This window comes from Neolamprologus brichardi, chromosome 13 (assembly GCF_056152115.1).
Source record: "Neolamprologus brichardi isolate AB-2024 chromosome 13, ASM5615211v1, whole genome shotgun sequence".
Taxonomy (NCBI): domain Eukaryota; kingdom Metazoa; phylum Chordata; class Actinopteri; order Cichliformes; family Cichlidae; genus Neolamprologus; species Neolamprologus brichardi.
The window spans coordinates 23,947,308-23,964,270 of NC_142116.1; the positions used below are offsets into that span (position 1 = coordinate 23,947,308).

Consider the following 16,963-nt stretch of genomic DNA (forward strand, 5'->3'; position numbering starts at 1 on the left):
AGTATGCCCCTACTTCCTGGTGGAACTTCCTGCTATAACCTGTTGATAATTAATTTACAGTGGGTTTATCCTTGGCCTTTATAACCGGGTAACAATATCTGCCAGCACAATCACACAAAACGTATTAACTGATAATAACTAATGATTCAGAACAGGTGGGGGCGGGGGAGAAATATGAGCGATAAACGCAGGGGTTTTATGAACTAGCAACGCATTACCTGATAGGGCTAAAACTAGCCACAAAGTTCGCTCCAGTTTACAGCAGTAGTAGCGAGTGAGTGTCAGGAGTGAGATTATAACAGCTGTGCAGAGTTCAGCTGGCTCAGGACAGCCACGGACACTGAGAGCTGAGCAGAAGTGAACAAACTGCGGAGCTGCTGCAGCCGGTGAGGCGGGGCGAGGTCTGTCGACACTACTTTTTTCCTCCGGTCGATGCGTCTCAGACATTCTCGCCAACATGCCTCAAGCATGACAGCAAACTGGTTTAGCTGGGTGACAGGGGAAAAGGCAGTGTAAGAGTAAACTTTCGGCAGGTCACACCTGGACTTGGAAGCTCGGTACAGCTGTGAACAACAACACGGTGAAGAAAGCAAGATGACTGCTGTGAAGTTTAACCGACGGAGAGCTTGACGGGTACACCAATGAGGTAGGCTCCGCAGACGGTAACTGTGGGGGGCTGTACGGCTCTGTGCTGTTAGCCTCTGCGGTGTTTGGGCTAGCTGGATCCAACATGAGACTACAGACTGAACCAGCTCCGGTTAACTTTTCTAACTCGGTGGGGGGAAAAGTTTTGTCCGTAAATGACAGGCTCACTTGCGTAGCGGCAACACAAAGCTATTTTATCTTTAACTTATTTACTTAGAGCTCGTTGTCCTTTAACGTCTGCTCCAGGGCTTTGAGCTTTACTCTTTACTCCTGGTGTTTCTTTTCTCGTTTATGTGAGATTTCTGGCTTTACATGAAAGTTCAAATGGAGTCGAGGGTGTTTGGCCAGAGGGAGGGGCCACACCCTAACCATCTATCCTGTGGTTAGATTCCATTTCCCTCATTGTGCTTTCACCGGTCCAATGAAATTGTAGCAGATGCTGCAATATCTCTGAGAAGTATCCACTGGCGTCTATTTGTTTTTATTTTTTGGGTTGTTGAGCTGGGTTTGTCACGGTGTATTGATAGAGTGATATCTCAACTTGGCTGCAGCTAGTTGATTTTCAAGAAAGTGAACTCCACCACTGTTGTAACTATGGACCTGTTTAACCGATGCAGTTTAGGCTAAGCAGTGTAAATATGCCACACAAACACTAGAATAAATGCTTCTGTTACTTTTGATTTGTTAGAGTCTTTATCATGTCAGGGTGGGGTTTTTTTTGTTTTGTTTTTTGTCAAATAGTACATGTTGTTATCTTTAGATTTTATTCTATCTCGCATGACAACAAGAAGCAGCGAATTAGACATCTGTGGGTTGTGTGAGTGTATCTGATTACAGCTGAACCCAAATTTGGTTCAAAAACATTTACAAGTTGCGTATCTTTTTGCCCTTTGTCCTCTCCAAAGACCACAGTATGGCGCGTCGCTCTCAGTGTTTCTCTGCTGGGGATAACCCCCTGGACCCCAACTACCTCCCTCCTCACTACCGGGAAGAGTACCGCTTGGCCATTGACGCTCTGGTTGAGGGGGATTTGGAGGGGTACTATGAGTTCCTCCAAAAGGCGGATGTGGTGGACTTTCTGTCCACACCTGAGATTCAGCACATTATGGGCTCCGTTCAGGGTCCCCAGCTGATCGGACACCCTGAACAGCTTTTTCTGGAAAGCGGGGGAGATGGATCCTCAGACACTTACTGGCCGATTCACAGCGACCAGGACGTCCCAGATTTGGACCTCGGGTGGCCCCACTTGCAACTCTTCAGTGTGCCCACAGAGGTTACCACTCTGGTCAACCCCCCTGAGCCAGACATGCCAAGTATCAAGGAGCAGGCCCGGCGACTCATCAAAAACGCTCAACAGGTCGGCCTGCGGTTTCCTTCACATTAATCACCATTGTTCTTTTTTCGATTGTCGTACTCATGGCGCTTTTGTTTTCGCTTTGGTCGCTTTGTTTTCTTTCATTTCCTCAGGTCATTGCCATAGCGATGGATATGTTTACCGATGTTGACATTTTTGCGGATGTCCTTAACGCTGCCATGAGAAACGTTGCTGTCTACATCCTTCTAGACGAGTTGAATGCACATCACTTTGTGAGCATGGTATCCAACTGCAGAGTAAACCTGCAGAGCATTCAGGTGATTAAGTATTCTTTGCAATGCATTTTGTCTTCTTACATGTTTAATTTCCGTTCCCATTTATAGTTTATGTCTGCCCCTTTACTTCATATACAATATGCATGATCTGTGGCTCAAAGTAGTCCTTAACAAATTTGCTGTTTATGTCTGCTTTAACTGATTAAATGGTTGAAATCTATTTTTGTTATGCGTTTTGAAGGCTGTTTTGTCTTCATTTGGAATGAATGGATTTGGCACTACAGGCCACTGAGGAGGGGTGGGGGTGTTTGGAAAGCACTGAGAGATAACCCATAGTTGTTTTATCTTTTCATAGGATTTGTTGACAGTATTACAAAATTTAGAATATCACCAGCTTTATCTCCCAGTGGTCTTTTCACAGTAAGGCATATTGTCCGACAAAAGCTAAGCAATTGGTAAAAGATGACTCTCTCAAGTCTCCACTGGCATGGGAAAATTCTTAGAACTGCATTTTATGCTATTGTGTAATATAAATAAAATGCCAGTATTAATACATCTGAACCTGATATGTTGAGTAAATGGAGACTGACTCATTTAGTGATGTTTAAAAAAAATATCACATGACCAGTATAGTACTGCAAAAGTGAACTACGTATGCAATCTTTTTCTCCTTTTCTGTGACGTGATCTCAGAAGAAGCAGTGCTAATGCAATGCTGCCACCTATCTTGGATTTATGCAGTTGAAAACATTGCTAGATGTGCTTCATACATTTTTAGGTTTTATAAATCTTAAGGTGATTCCTTGTGCCTTGCAGTTTTTACGAGTGAGAACAGTGTCTGGCAGCTCGTACAAGTGTCGCTCAGGCAAATCCTTCAAAGGTCAGATGATGGATCGTTTCTTGTTGACTGACTGCAGGGCTGTGCTGAGTGGAAATTACAGGTGAGGCTGTTTAAAACTACTGCAGAATCCTACTACACCAGGATTGTTTCCTAACAAATGTGTTGTGTTTGCAACAGTTTATTGAACGTTTTAATCATTCTTGTATTAAATTGCACTTATCTTATGTCATGTCCAGCTTCATGTGGTCTTTTGAGAAACTACACCGCTGCATGGCGCACCTGTTCTTCGGACAGCTCGTGACTACCTTTGATGAAGAGTTTCGGATCCTGTATGCTCATTCCCAGCCGCTGATTGTTGAAGATGTGGTTCCTCCAGTGGAAGACATAAATCCATTACAAAAGAGGGAATACACCAGTGACAGGCTATCACTGTACAGGGAGCCTATGAGAACTCTGCCAGCAGCTGATTCTAGTCAACCAGATGAATGGGCCAGACAGTCCTGTGATGAACGAATGGATGACGATTGGAGAAGGATGCCCTTCAACACTAAGGAACCCCTGCGTGGACCCGCAGATTTGTACAATAGGTTTCCTTCCCAGCAACCACACATGGACCCATCATTTGATCAGGGACGTGTCAGGATTCCACCGATGGAAAATCGACCCTTTAAACATCCTGGCTTTGCTGAAGGTGTTCAAGGAAGATATCCTTATCCATTCCTGCAAACTCAGGGAATACCAGAACCTGAGTCCCAGGGTAGGCATTTTTACAGGGGCCAGCAGCCTTATCTAGGACCAGCACCAGGACCAGAAGCAGATTACAGCTATGACAAGTTCTGGAGCCAAGGTTATCTTTCAAGAGATCAATACTCTGAATCTGCTTTACCACAAGAGATGCAGCCCCCTGATTTTGACCCTATTTTTAACTACTTGTCATCTACCAAAGACTATGATCAAAGCTCAGAGAAAATGCTTCCTGCAGCAGATTTTAGTTCGTCTCAACCTAGAAGACTAAGTTTAGGCCATCCATATACGTGCCAAACCTCTCCCACGCCCTCCAGCCACACTGATCAGAGGCAGTTACTTCAGGAGTCTAACAGTGACCGCAAGGATCCCATGGTTAAAAAGGGTCTGAGAAACTGGAGGATTAACTCATACCTTAGTGCATATGATAATTCAGGAGATGAAGGCCTGCCAGTGGAACCACCTCAGGCCCCAGATCCTTTTGAAGAGCCCCGTAACACCATGCAGAAAACAGCACCAGGGGTTGATTTGTCACTTCCTAAAATCCCAAATGTCAGAGAGTTCAAAATTCCTGTTATATCCAGGGTGAGTCAGATACCAAATTATGCCAAAACAACAACCAGAGGTAAAGAGCCTAAGGAATTGATGAATTGTTCATCGGGCAATACCTTAGAGCCCAAGGTATTGCCCCATGAACCTCCTGCAGTGGCAGAAGAAACCAAAACAACACCATCAGAGTCACAAACCACAAACAAGGAGGAAAAGAGGACAGAGGAGGGAGAACAAAATGAGCCAAAGACTTCTGTTCTTCTGCGGTCCGATTCTTTCCGAAGGAAACTAAATGCTAGTGGAATGAACAGGTGCTCCAGGTTAAGGTCCTCTCTGATATTCAGCTCTCTGGATCAGCCAGCTCCTCAGGATAGTCAAACTACCCCTCCTGAGCAAAAGGACGGAGACACTGAAGACAGTGACAAAACTGAATCTGAAAAGATAAAACTACCCTTTGTTTCTCAAGTTCTGGGACAAAGGAGAACTGCTGCTAGAGAACCTTACGAATGGACTCGGTACCTAAAGACATCCACAGAAACAAAACCAGACAAGGAAAGCACTAAAGGAGATGATAAAAATTCATCAAAGCAAGAAGATTCAAAAGACGTTTCAGAAAAGCTTGAGCAAACAGAGTCAGCAAAAGTACCCCATGTAGAGCAGCCTAATCTTTCGCCATCCATGCCTCGATCCAAGCTTTCTGAAGCTGAGCAACCCAAAACCAATCAGCCGGTACAACCATCTAAACCTTTAGCCACCCTTCTACCATACGCAGATATGAATGATCCTGATGTAAGATTAATGTTTTTCAAAGAGCTGGCAGCAAAACGCAAAGCTGAAGCAGCCACAAAAGCTGCAAAGGGCAAAGGAAAAGACCCGGTGAAACCAGAAACTGAACTAAAAGTCAACAGTGGTGTCAAAAAGGAGGGACCTGAACCAAGAGAATCCTCAGAAGACAGGGCTTCCAAAACTGAGGGGGAAAAGGTTGCTACTGCAGACGGTCAGTCAAGTCAGTCAGCTAGTGTGTCTTTTGAATCCAGTGAAAACATTAACCAGCAGGACAGTCAGATCGAAAATCACTCCAATACCTCCCAGAGCTCTAAAGAACAAAATAAAGTAGCAGAAGATTTAGGCACAACAAAACTGGACAACAGTCAGTCAGCAGATCTTCTTCCTGCTTCCTCAGAGTTACCTCTGAACAAATCACCACAAGAACCCATGCTGTCAGATCCTGCTGATGACGAGAGCAGCCCCAGTCATCCACCCACAAATCCTGCTCCCACTAATGTTTCTTCACTTACACAAAGTACTGATAAAAAGGAAAGCCCAAGCCCGGATTCTACCTCAAAGGGGTCTAAGTCAGTCTGTGCCAATTCTGATGAAGGACTTTCTGCGTTGGCTTCTCACACTCATAATCCTGAATTGACTCAGTTAGCAACCAGCATCTCCCCTCCTGCAGTAAAATCAACAGTTGACGCCTCTGACCCATCAATGCAGAGATCCTCCTCTGAGAATAATCTGCTAGATTATGGTTCACAGAAAAGTCCAGTTTCTTTATCGTCCAGTACGCCTTCTCTTTCTACCACTGAAGAGAACAGACTTTCAGAAGATTCCAGTTCACACCCTGCTTCTGGCATATTAGCTTCAAATGATGATAAAACAGAGGCACATGACTCTATGAGCTCCTCGCCAAAGGGGTTAGCAGAAGATTCTAAATCTAAAGATACGAGTAACCAAACTCCTCTAGATTCCTCTTCCAAGTTGCCGTCATCCCAGACTCCTTCAGCAACTGACTCTGTACATATGGAATCTGGTGTTTCTCCTGAGGTGTTTGTTAGTGGTGCTGAGCCAAGCTCATCCTCGTTACAGTCCACCACAAGCATTTCTGGTGCTACAACTTCCACAGAAAGGTCAGAAAAAGATATTTCTGAATCAGCGAAAGCCAATTGTAAAAGAGAAAAAGATTCTTCTGTAGCAGAGAAGAGCATGACTGAATCAGAAACACGGGTTTCTGAACCAGAAAAAGATGCCTCTGAAACAGAAATAGGCATGCCTGAATCAGACAAACGTGTATCTGAATTAGAGAAAGTCGTGTTTGATACAGCTATTTCTGAAACAGAAAAGGCCATTTCTGCGACATCAGACCCAGGAAAGGGTACTTTGGAATCAGAGAAAAGTGTTTCTGAATCAGAAAAAGACCTTATTGAAACATCAAAATCAGAAAATGATATTTCTGAATCGGAAAAGAACCTTTCTCAAGGAGAAAAGTGTGTTTCTGAACCAGAAAAATCTGAGGGAGCTCTATCTGAAACAGAAAATGCCATTTCTGAAAAACAAGAATCAGTAAAAGATATTTTTGACTCTGAAAAGAGCATTTCTGAACCAGAAAAACATATCTCTGAATCGGAAATAGGCATGTCTGAATCAGAGACAGCTGTTTTTGAAACAGAAAAGGCCATTTCTGAGACATCAGACCCAGAAAGGGGTACTTTAGAATCAGAGAAAGGTGTTTCTGAATCACAAAAATCCATTTCTGAAGCATCAAAATCAGAAAACGATATTTGTGAACTAGAAACACGCCTTTCTCAAGTAGAAAGACGTGTTTCGGGGTCAGAAAACATTGTTTCTGAACCAGAAAAGTCAGAGAGAGATGTTTCTGAATCAGAGATAGGTGTATCTGAAACAGAAAAGGCCATTTCTGAAAAACCCGAATCAGAAAAGGATATTTTTGAATCTGAAAAGACTGTTTCTGAATCAGAGGAAGGTGTTACTGAGACAGAAATAGAAGTTTCTGAATCAGAAATTTGCTCAGTTCAAAAGGCTGTTGCAGAGGATTCTGTGGTTCCTGAATCTTCACAACATGTCAAAGGTGATATCATACCTAGTAGCCCTTCTCCACCTGAGCCAGGTGTACCTGAGATAAAAGAGCCCACTATTACTGTACCCACACCCACGGACACTCCAGCCGAGCATTTGCCATCAGAAGCAAGCTCCACTGTCATTACAGACTCTACTCTTAATGCTTCGCAGTCAGAAACAACTGCATCTCCTCAAGACGCACAGATACAAGCAACCCCTCCCTCTGACCTCAACTTTACAGGAGCTGAGGCACCAACCCCTGCTGAAACAGGATCACGTTCCTCTCCTTTGTCTGAGTCAGTTGAATTCGTTTTGCCCCCTGAAGCTAAAAAAGCAGAAACCAACATGTCTGCATTGCACACTCTCACTGATACAAATTCCCTTTCCAACCAGACTCCATCAGAATCAGATAAAGCCTCCAAAACTCTCTCTAGCACAAATGAGCCTACCTCAGAGCCACCTGTGCCTGCTGAAAATAGTAAAACAGAGCCTGAGCAACTGGACACAGGCGGGAGAAACTCAGATCATACCCAGAGTACAAAGGAAAGCAGTGCCAAAGAGTCTGTCGCCAGAACAAATGACCAAATACAGCAAAGTAACTTTTCTGAATCAGCAGAGATCACATCCAGGCAGCCCAAATCGAGCCAGTCTCGCTACCACTCATCCACAGCCAACGTGCTCTCGAGCAGCAACCTCAGAGACGATACCAAGCTGCTCCTGGAGCAGATTTCCGCTAATAGCCAAAGCAGGAATGAGGCTACCAAAGAGTCTCCCGTTACCGATGACGAGAAAGAAGACAAAGCTGACAAAAATGCTAAAAGGGAGAAAGAACGAGGACTTGATAAACTAAACAAAGGGCAAAAATCACCTCAGGAGCGAGAAAAGCTGCTGGAGAGGATCCAGCATATGAGAAAGGAGAGGAAGGTTTACAGTCGATTTGAGGTATGAATGTATTACCAATATTGTTTGCTATTAGAAGTATTAATATATATTTAATTGCCCTTGTGGTGAATCTATTTTTTTTGTCTCTACTATCACAGATGACAACTTAAATGGGATCCAAAGAAAGATGAGATATTAAAAGGATGTGTAGAAGGAAGTGAAATTAAATAAATAAAAAGCTGGCAAAGATATTTGTTGGAAATGGGATTTCTCTTCTGGGTTGTATGGAAAACAAGGCTTATCATGCACAGAAGAGTCAGGGAACGTGTACTGATGCGTGAATTTAGACAATATGCAAGTTATTGCAAAGCCATTGTCCCAATTACGTGTGAGGTGTTCAACAACGAGCTTCTTACTGTGGCTGAATCATCAAGTTGCTCCCAGTATGAACTGAGAGCATGTGTGCAGGATCGAACATGTTTTTACTGACTGCAGGGTAACGTGCAATGTGTCAAACCAAGTTTCTGTGAAGAGGCCTTATTGCTGTAATTTTTTACAACACTGACAGCAGCGTCAGCTAGTTTTATGACAAGATGTTAGAGAACTGATAATCTACAGTGGTCAGATTTTGTAAAGCTGTAATATACTATAGTTTGTATTATAATGGTTCACCTTCATCTTAAAAAGATGATAATTACATATATTTGGAAGTAAGTGGATCTGTGGATCATGCTGGCGTAAATGAACTGTAACATTTTTCATCCTAAACATGCAACCGAAAGCAAGGAAATGCACACGATGGACTCAGACGTCGACATGTAACACTGTGTCGTTTTTGTTTTCAGCTGTTGAAAGCAGATGTCATTAAGGTTAATGATGAATATTCAAAGGTGCATCAGGTTTACTTCAAAGTCTTGTTTATATACACCATTCAACGCTTTTTCATTTACACATTTTGGGGAACAAACCCCAAAATCCAGCATATGAAGCTTTTTAAGTGTTTACTTTGCCTGTGGAAAGCCAAAACTATCTGACAGTATGGGGTTGTATTTTATAATCTGCTGAAACCAACCTTTTATTTGTCTTTTAAACTTTTCTGTATCCTGCAGTTTTTAAATCAGTACTTGTTCTACGTGTCTGTTGAAACTGATCTTGAAGCTGTGAAGAGTTTACATATGTATGTATGAGTATGTAGAGCTGAGCAGTGACAGTGAGTTCTCACAGATTTACAGTATCATACCTGTCTTCATCACCTTTTGCTGTTTGTAAATAAAACTTCTTAAATATATCGATGCTTCTTTGGTTTTGTTGTTGTTTTTCTCCCATGTCTGAGGTGCAGTTCATTAAATTCATGTTTTATACAGCACAGAAAGAAACTCAGGTACTGCTTTAAAAGTAAATTATAGGTACTATGACACTATTTCCACAAAATTAGACATGCCCTCTAAAATAAAAATAAAACCAGAATTAAATAATAAATTATTTAAATCCTTAATTGCAAGAGGTTTTTAAATATTTACGTATATAATTTGTCATATAAATGTTTCATATGTAACGTGTTCGTATGTAACTTGAAAACTCCATTTGATTTAAAATATTAAAAAAGAACACATACATTATATTTTATATAACAGATTTCTCTTCTAAACCTACACAGATTTAGTAGCTTTAACACAGTGATTGCAACATACTGCATATTGGCTTTGTCTCAATACTATCAGATCACAGCCTTTACACCAGCACCATCTTCAGGCCATTTATGACATCTATGAAAACTTTAACGATAACAGGAAAAAGTAATGGGAGAACAAGTTTAGGAGAAACCTTTATTTTATTTTTATTTTTGCCTGTTTCTTCTATCACGTTTCTTCTCTAAAGTGAGACTTTTGCTCTTTGAAATTTTCTTTCTTATGAATTTATCGGGTTGTTTTGTCGTCACACATTTACTGTTATTTTAATAAGCTCGCGAGTGATGTGTCGAGCTCCTGAATTTAGATTTCCAGCAATAATAAAGAAGTAACTCTTCTGTGATCCAGTCTTTGTCAGAAGATATTTACCTATCTGAACTTTGCAAGTTTTAGGCAGGTGTTAAAAAATACTGTAAACAAAGAATGCTTTCAGAAATATAAATGATTGTTTATTGGCCCCAAATGTTTTCTGCAGTAGGACAATGACCCCAAACATACAGCCAGTCATTAAAAACAATTTTCAGCGTGAAGAACAAGAAGTACTGGAAGTGATGGCATGGCTCCCACAGAGCTCTGATCTCAACATCATCGAGTGTGTCTGGTATTACACGAAGAGACAGAAGGATGTGAGGAAGCCTACGTCCACAGAAGGACTGTGATTAGTTCTCCAAGATGTTTGGAACAACCTACCAGCCGAGTTCCTTCAAAATCTGTGTGCAAGTGTACCTAGAAGAATGGATGTTGCTCTGAGGCAAAGGGTGGTCACACCAAATATTGACTTGATTTAGATTTCTTTTTTGTTCATTCACTGCATTTTGTTGATTGGTGGAAAATAAATAACTAACATTTCCATTTTTGAAAGCATTCTTTGTTTACAGCATTTTTCCTCACCTGCCTAAAACCTTTGCACAGTACTGTATCTGAACTCACGTAACCGTCCTAACTCGTTGAGATTTGCAAAACACTATATAACAGATTACACTCTCACTATGCATAAATTTGCCTCCCAGCCACAAGCGGTTATGAAAGAAGTCGTCATATGTTTCGTAAAAAACTAAACAGTGGTTCTCTTGTGTTTCTTTGTCTCTGCTGCCTACAAATGTCTTGATAAGCCGGCGCTGAATTACACTAATCTTTAAAGAACCTTCACTGCTTCAAGTGCCTCACATCTGAAGGGAAAACTTTGAAGTTTAGTCTTTTTGTTTTGTTTTGTTGCTGTTTTTGTGCTTGCATTTTAATTTATTTTCACTATTTATTACAGAAGAATATAAGTTTACACTGAGAATGACTCTTAGGAGAGTGTATCACATTACAGCATTCAGCTGGTATGCGTTTATTGTTAAGAATCTCAACGATAAGGATGGAGAGGATTTGCCACCAGGAATCTTTGTTTATGGAGGACCCTGGAAGTACCTCACTTTTTTGAATTTGGTGAGTACCTTGATCATTTATGGGTAATGTTGTGAAGGATTAATGACCCTGCGATCCCAACAAGGACAGTGGGAAAAAACAACAATGTTGCTTGTAATGTTTCAGTTATTGCAAATGACGTTCTTTGGACTGGCGGCAGTGAATGATCTTCAACCTGGGAAAAAGGCTGAGAGTACTCTGAGCAAGTTTAAAGACCTTCTCTTCTCTGTCTTTGCCTTTCCAGTGGGCACGGTGAGAACCCCACATTTGCAAATCCTACATTCTTTCAAGTGCAAAAACACCCCCAAAGCAAAACACTATGCTTCACATTAACTCTGCCTTTGCTGCCTTTTCTTTAGTTCGTTGTTCTACTTTTCTGGGCAATCTTTGCATATGATAGAGAATTAGTCTACCCAGCTACCATCGACGCCTTCTTCCCTCCGTGGATGAACCACGCTATGGTCTGTGGACTTATGTTCTTCGGCATAATAAATAATTACTCAGCATCGTTTGTATTTTTAAAACATTTTTAAGCAATTCCTGGTTGGCCTGTCAGGACTTCTCATGTTGCTGTTGGCTTTTTCTTTAGCACACATTTGTCCTTCCCATCTTACTTGGAGAGGTGCTGGTGCAGCTTCACGTCTACCCACAGACTAAACATGCACTGACGGCATTAGGAATCGTGGGCTTGGCTTACTTATCTTGGTAAGTGCTGACTCAGCATTAACAGCATAATCAAGCACTTAAAAAAAGCATTTCTTCACTTTTTATCTTTCATTTGACACTGATTGAAGTTCATCTTCATGTGGCTGAAAGCACAACACTGTCTAAATGCATCTATTTTTGCTGCTCCAGTGTGCATACAGCTTGCGGGTAAAAGCTTCTTTTCAACCTCCACAGCTCGGGCTCACATGTTGTAATGCAGCCAATAACTCCTCATGAGTACAGAACAAACCATAAGCATGCTGTTCATTGCATATGAGATGTTTATTTTTGCTGCTGTTTTGCTGTTACAATGACTGCGTGAACACACTGGGTGAATGTTTGCATGAGCCAAACCTTTTTTTTTCTTTCTTTTTTTCTTTTATATTCTGAACATGATCTGCAGGATTATATGGGTGTACATGTCAGTCGGGATTTGGGTCTATCCTCTTCTTGGGCGCTTCAGTGCTGCTGGTCTGGTGGGCTTCTTCTTTTTTAACATGTCTGTGGTGATCTTGCTCTATCTGCTCGGGAACGAGCTCAACAGACGGGTCTGGGGTAAGAGGCGTTACGTTTGCCATATCATACCGAAAAAGAAAGGTTTAAAAAATAACAACAACAACACCAGAATCTAATCTGTCTCTTTGCTTAACTCTCTCTTTTGTCTCCTCTCTCCAGAAAAGGACATGAACAAAAAGACAAGAGAAACAAATTAATTGAACATTTCTCCCACACTGAAATGGTCCCATGGTTCTCTTTGAAGTGAGGCTATGCAAATAATCCATTCTTTCTCTTACTAAAAACAGTCTAAACCACAGGACAAAACACACCCTTGCCTAATGTGTTACACATTGTTCTGATTTGATTACTGGGTAATGATTGCGATAAAGACTGTATTCTTCTCCACTTGTGCTCCTTGTAGCACCAATTTAGCATTTAGCTAAATGTTAAATAGCAGCATTGAGACAGATTACTTGCAACAAGCAGCACAGCCGTGGGTTACAAAGGTAACAATAAAGCAAATAGGATCCATGTTGCACGTATTCAGTGCAACATTTAAACTGAACATACTGCATGTTTTATCCTGTGATCATGAAAAATCTGCAGGGTGACGTGAGAATAACTTGTAATCCAAATAAGCATTGATTTGATGACATCACAAATCCTTCAAGATCTCCATGAAAGTCTGTTTTTGTGTCCATCCGTCGCTCCAGATGAGCTCCTTGTTTCTTTTTCTTTCTTTTTTCCAAAGGAGCTCAGGGACCATGCAAGTCCCTGTAGCCTTTTAGGTGATGGAGGTAGTCTGGATCCGCATCCACCAATCCAACCGAAAGGATCTTTGCCAATAAATGCAAGTCATCGTCGCTCAGATCATTCTGTTGAAGAAATTGAAGTCAGATATTTTATCCAAACTGTTCTCAGTAAGCTCAGTATTTAACTTTTGATTGCTGCTTACCAACTTGTTGTTTGCAGAGGATTCTGGGAGCTGGGACTTTTGTGACTTGTTTCCCTGAAAATGATAAGAATCATTACACAGAGTTAGTCTTTGCTCCTTGTTCCACCTCTTTGCACTCTCTATAAATGTTTCTGTTTGCTTCAAATTCCTTATTATTGATGTATGTCTTGTTTTGATGTGAGCTACATTTAAAAAAGAAAGAAAGAAAGAAAAATAAATAGCTGCTTACCTCTTTGAGTCCCGTTGAAAACCAATATATGACGAAGAGAAGACCAGCAATGATCTTAAGGCAAAACAAACAGCAGTCAGTATCACACAGGTTACAGTCACCACTAGAAAACGAAATCTTTGAAAAATGAGCTTACTTACAGCTAAAAGACTTAAAATAACGTATAACGAGGTCTGCACTTACTCCGATCAAGTAGAACATGTTTGCTTCTGTTGTGTCTGCCCTGTTTGTGCTCTGATTCGTAACCTAAGGAGAAATAAAGAGGTTCCTTCTTGTCCGAGACATCGGACCACAATGCGTAAGACAGGAGAGGAAAACTCCCATAGAAGAACCAGCCGTACAGGATAGACTGCATATTCACCAAGCAGGTTATCTTACGCCTGAATGAAGTCAGTCATGAGACAAACGTGCGGTTACGCAAACAACTGCGTAAAAGAGGCTGATTTGTGTGTAATAAGAGCTATCATTAGCTGTAAGTCTTAACGCAGGTTAAGATGATCTCACCACAGTGACAGCTAAAAACCACAGATGTCAAAGAGTGACAACCTGCCTGTCATCCGTTCTGTCATATATTTACGCATTGGAAACTCTTGGAAAAGTTTAACTAAACTGCCTCCTCCACCTTCACCGGCAATGCACTGAAATAATATCTATGTTTATCATACTTTCAAAGTATGCAAAAACCTGTTTTTGACTCAGCCTGTCCCCTGTTTCGTGCAATCAGTAGTCGATTTTAAAATGCAGCTCAGATAGCATTGTTTGTTTTCAGTACAAGCTCAGTTTCATTTTAAAGAGATTTGAATGAGAGATGCATACATATGACTTCTTCTTTGTATGATACAACCTGTATTTGTGGATGGAACGGTGAACTGTGTTCACAGATAGTATTTTCTGGAAGTGTTCCTGCCTCCATGCAATGATTTCCATGACACAATAATGCCTGTTTTTAATGCCTGTGTTGCCTGAGGGCCCAAAGGCCAAAGGCTGTCCAGTATTGTCCCATGAACACAAAGATTTCTCCACATTCTCTGATTCTTTTGATGATACTATATGATGTAAAATCGTTCCAGCATTTTGTTCTCCCAATCCCAGCTTTTTTGAGACATGTTTTTGCCATCAAATTCAAAATGAGATAATATTTTTTGTGAAATATTAAAATGTCTCTGTTTAAACATGTGATGGGTATAAAATATGGGTTTGACAGCTTTGCAAATCGTTGCATTCTGTTTGCATTTACATTTTACACAAATGCAAATAAACATTTTCATATTTTATATGTAGTATATTGCAGTATAAAAGAAATCAGCTAACACAAAAAGAGACAGACAGACAGACTGATAGATGGCATTGTGCACCAGCAGATGGAATTTGCATGATATGAATGTATCTGACTTTTCATCTCCTTTTAAACCATTCAGTCAAACAAAAGTTTGGTCTGAAACCTAGCTGTGTTCGCTGGATTTTGAATGAACAGACGTGGATCTCTGTTACAGAAGCTTACTGTACATCAAGGAATGTCCAATCTATTTTTAACTGGTGCAAAAAGCTCTTTTAAAACCAGATGATAAAAAAGAGAATTGATGTCCTCATTTGCTGCTGTTTTCATTATTTTAAAATATATACATATTTGAGTCTCTTAATGCCTACTGTTTGTTGAGTTTACCTTGTATTTAAAGTTACATTTTCTCTTCTTCCCGTATTGTATCTTATCTTAATGAAGGTGACACAGTCTATTTGTTTGTTTGTTGAATCGGAGTAAGTGAGTTTGCTCTCCACCAGGGGGAGCCCGTGGTTGTGAACCAACTCAAGTTGGCGAACATGGTTTTGGAAAAAGACATGACACCGGTAGAGGTTCGAGATTCTTCTAGTATACTTACAGCCTGATTACATAAGATGAACAAAACTACAGGTAAATAAAATATCTGCTATTAGAATGCAGATATAACACTTTTTTTTATAACGCCTCACATTTAATCACATACATCTGCAACATTCAACACATTCAAAACGTGCTTGTATTATATATTTATATGTACTTACATATTAATTAACATTTAATCTTTAATACCGTTATATATGTTGTTATTTCGAATGTATTCATTTGTGGACTTTTCTTTTGCTAGTTCATACTACGCACTTCAGTAGCAGTCTTTCGCGCTTTCACTTTCCTTCTTTTACTTACTAATTAATAACAAATAAATGCCGTGCGTGCGCTGTATAAACGCGAAACATTCAAGAAAGAGAAAACGGGGAGGTGTGTGTGTATCTGTGTGTGTGTGCATGTGTGTGTATGAATATGGAGTTCGGGGACTAGGAGAGTATAACCTCCGTGTTTTCATACCTAGGTAAAGGTAGTACAGCGCAGCCGGTACACGCATGCGCGGATGCGCTCGCTCTGGAACATTTCGGCAGCTTCGCGACATTTCTTCACGTCCATGAAGGAAAATGCGTGAAAACGCTATTAATACTTCCGGTATTGTAAGCTGCCTTCAAATTAAGCCTTACCGCGTTTATGTGTAGAGCTTCTCTACGCGTCTTTCAGAGAAGTATTCAAATCTCCTTGTCCGTGTTTTGGACATTTCGGGACTCTTATGTATATATTTTAACTATCTTGTACTCTTCTCCGCTCTGCTATTATAAAAAATACTTTTATTTCTAAAAGGACATAACGGACATCCAGAGTTTGAGACGACCGCTTTAACGCGTTTCTTGGCCGTACAGCAGTTGTTGACAGAGCATCGGATTGGTTAGATTGAGTAGGGTTTTACCTGGGAGTTGTCTTTGGACAGTAGCGTGCTGTAATATGTGTTTTTAACAGTCGGACTAACTAACGAACAAGGCACTGGCAGATCATAAACTTGTCGGGTCTGGTGGCTTTGGTAAGATTTGCTCTTGGCTCTAACATAAGAGACACCTGGCTGTAAGTTGTTAAACTTGTGTTTTTAGCGGAACAGTAAAGAATAGCGGGGCTTTAAGTTCAGATACTCAGCTGTGAAGTCACTTCAGGTTTCTGAATGAACTCTTAAGTACGTTATGTTCCAAACACAGACATAAAGTCTTTGGGTATGACTAACGTTAGCTTGCTATATCAGGACTGTCTGTATAAGTCAGCCATGTACCACGTACCGAGTGCTTAAACATATATGTTTCTTAAAATAATTTCCAATTGCACTATGATAATTTTAAGTACTGTCATTAAGTTGGTCAAGTGCCATCAGTCTGAAATGATCTACCTCGCCTGTATTCGTCAAGGTGCATGCTAGCGTGTGCTAACATTACGGACAAGAGTTATACTTCCGCTTACAATATTATAAACGCATACATTTGTGACTCAGAAAGAAATGTGTAAGTTTATTAATTATGTTTATGAGA

General features: G+C 40.8%; 2 protein-coding genes and 1 long non-coding RNA gene across 3 annotated transcripts; 2 read left to right on the top strand and 1 right to left on the bottom strand.

The window, feature by feature from the left end:
- The first annotated feature begins 315 nt into the window (after positions 1–315).
- Positions 316–9,360, top strand: sack1ha (scaffolding CK1 anchoring protein Ha). Its single transcript, XM_006798980.3, has 6 exons — positions 316–646; positions 1,551–2,002; positions 2,113–2,277; positions 3,051–3,175; positions 3,312–8,166; positions 8,265–9,360. The coding sequence occupies exons 2-6, from the start codon at positions 1,559–1,561 to the stop codon at positions 8,274–8,276; spliced, it is 5,601 nt and encodes a 1,866-aa protein (XP_006799043.2). The 5' UTR covers positions 316–646; positions 1,551–1,558; the 3' UTR covers positions 8,277–9,360.
- Positions 9,361–11,078: 1,718 nt separating this feature from the next.
- LOC102792006 (androgen-dependent TFPI-regulating protein) lies at positions 11,079–12,608 on the top strand. The gene is made up of 5 exons (XM_035911202.2): positions 11,079–11,225; positions 11,331–11,456; positions 11,564–11,665; positions 11,794–11,909; positions 12,313–12,608. Exons 1-5 carry the CDS (start codon positions 11,079–11,081, stop codon positions 12,539–12,541), a joined length of 720 nt encoding a protein of 239 aa, XP_035767095.2. The 3' UTR covers positions 12,542–12,608.
- Positions 12,191–13,942, bottom strand: LOC148099998 (uncharacterized). Its single transcript, XR_015719893.1, has 4 exons — positions 13,775–13,942; positions 13,592–13,645; positions 13,363–13,416; positions 12,191–13,282 (listed from the first exon to the last, which is right to left on the bottom strand). It is a non-coding gene; the product is annotated as an uncharacterized LOC148099998 (long non-coding RNA).
- Positions 13,943–16,963: the final 3,021 nt, after the last annotated feature.

Coding starts and splice junctions, on each gene's coding strand:
- sack1ha (XM_006798980.3), top strand. CDS start 1,559: ATGGCGCGTCGCTCTCAGTGTTTCTCTGCTGGGGATAACCCCCTGGAC. Junction 2,278..3,050: donor TAAACCTGCAGAGCATTCAG/GTGATTAAGTAT, acceptor TGTGCCTTGCAG/TTTTTACGAGTGAGAACAGT. Junction 3,176..3,311: donor GTGCTGAGTGGAAATTACAG/GTGAGGCTGTTT, acceptor TGTCATGTCCAG/CTTCATGTGGTCTTTTGAGA.
- LOC102792006 (XM_035911202.2), top strand. CDS start 11,079: ATGACTCTTAGGAGAGTGTATCACATTACAGCATTCAGCTGGTATGCG. Junction 11,457..11,563: donor TTGCCTTTCCAGTGGGCACG/GTGAGAACCCCA, acceptor CCTTTTCTTTAG/TTCGTTGTTCTACTTTTCTG. Junction 11,666..11,793: donor CGTGGATGAACCACGCTATG/GTCTGTGGACTT, acceptor CTTTTTCTTTAG/CACACATTTGTCCTTCCCAT.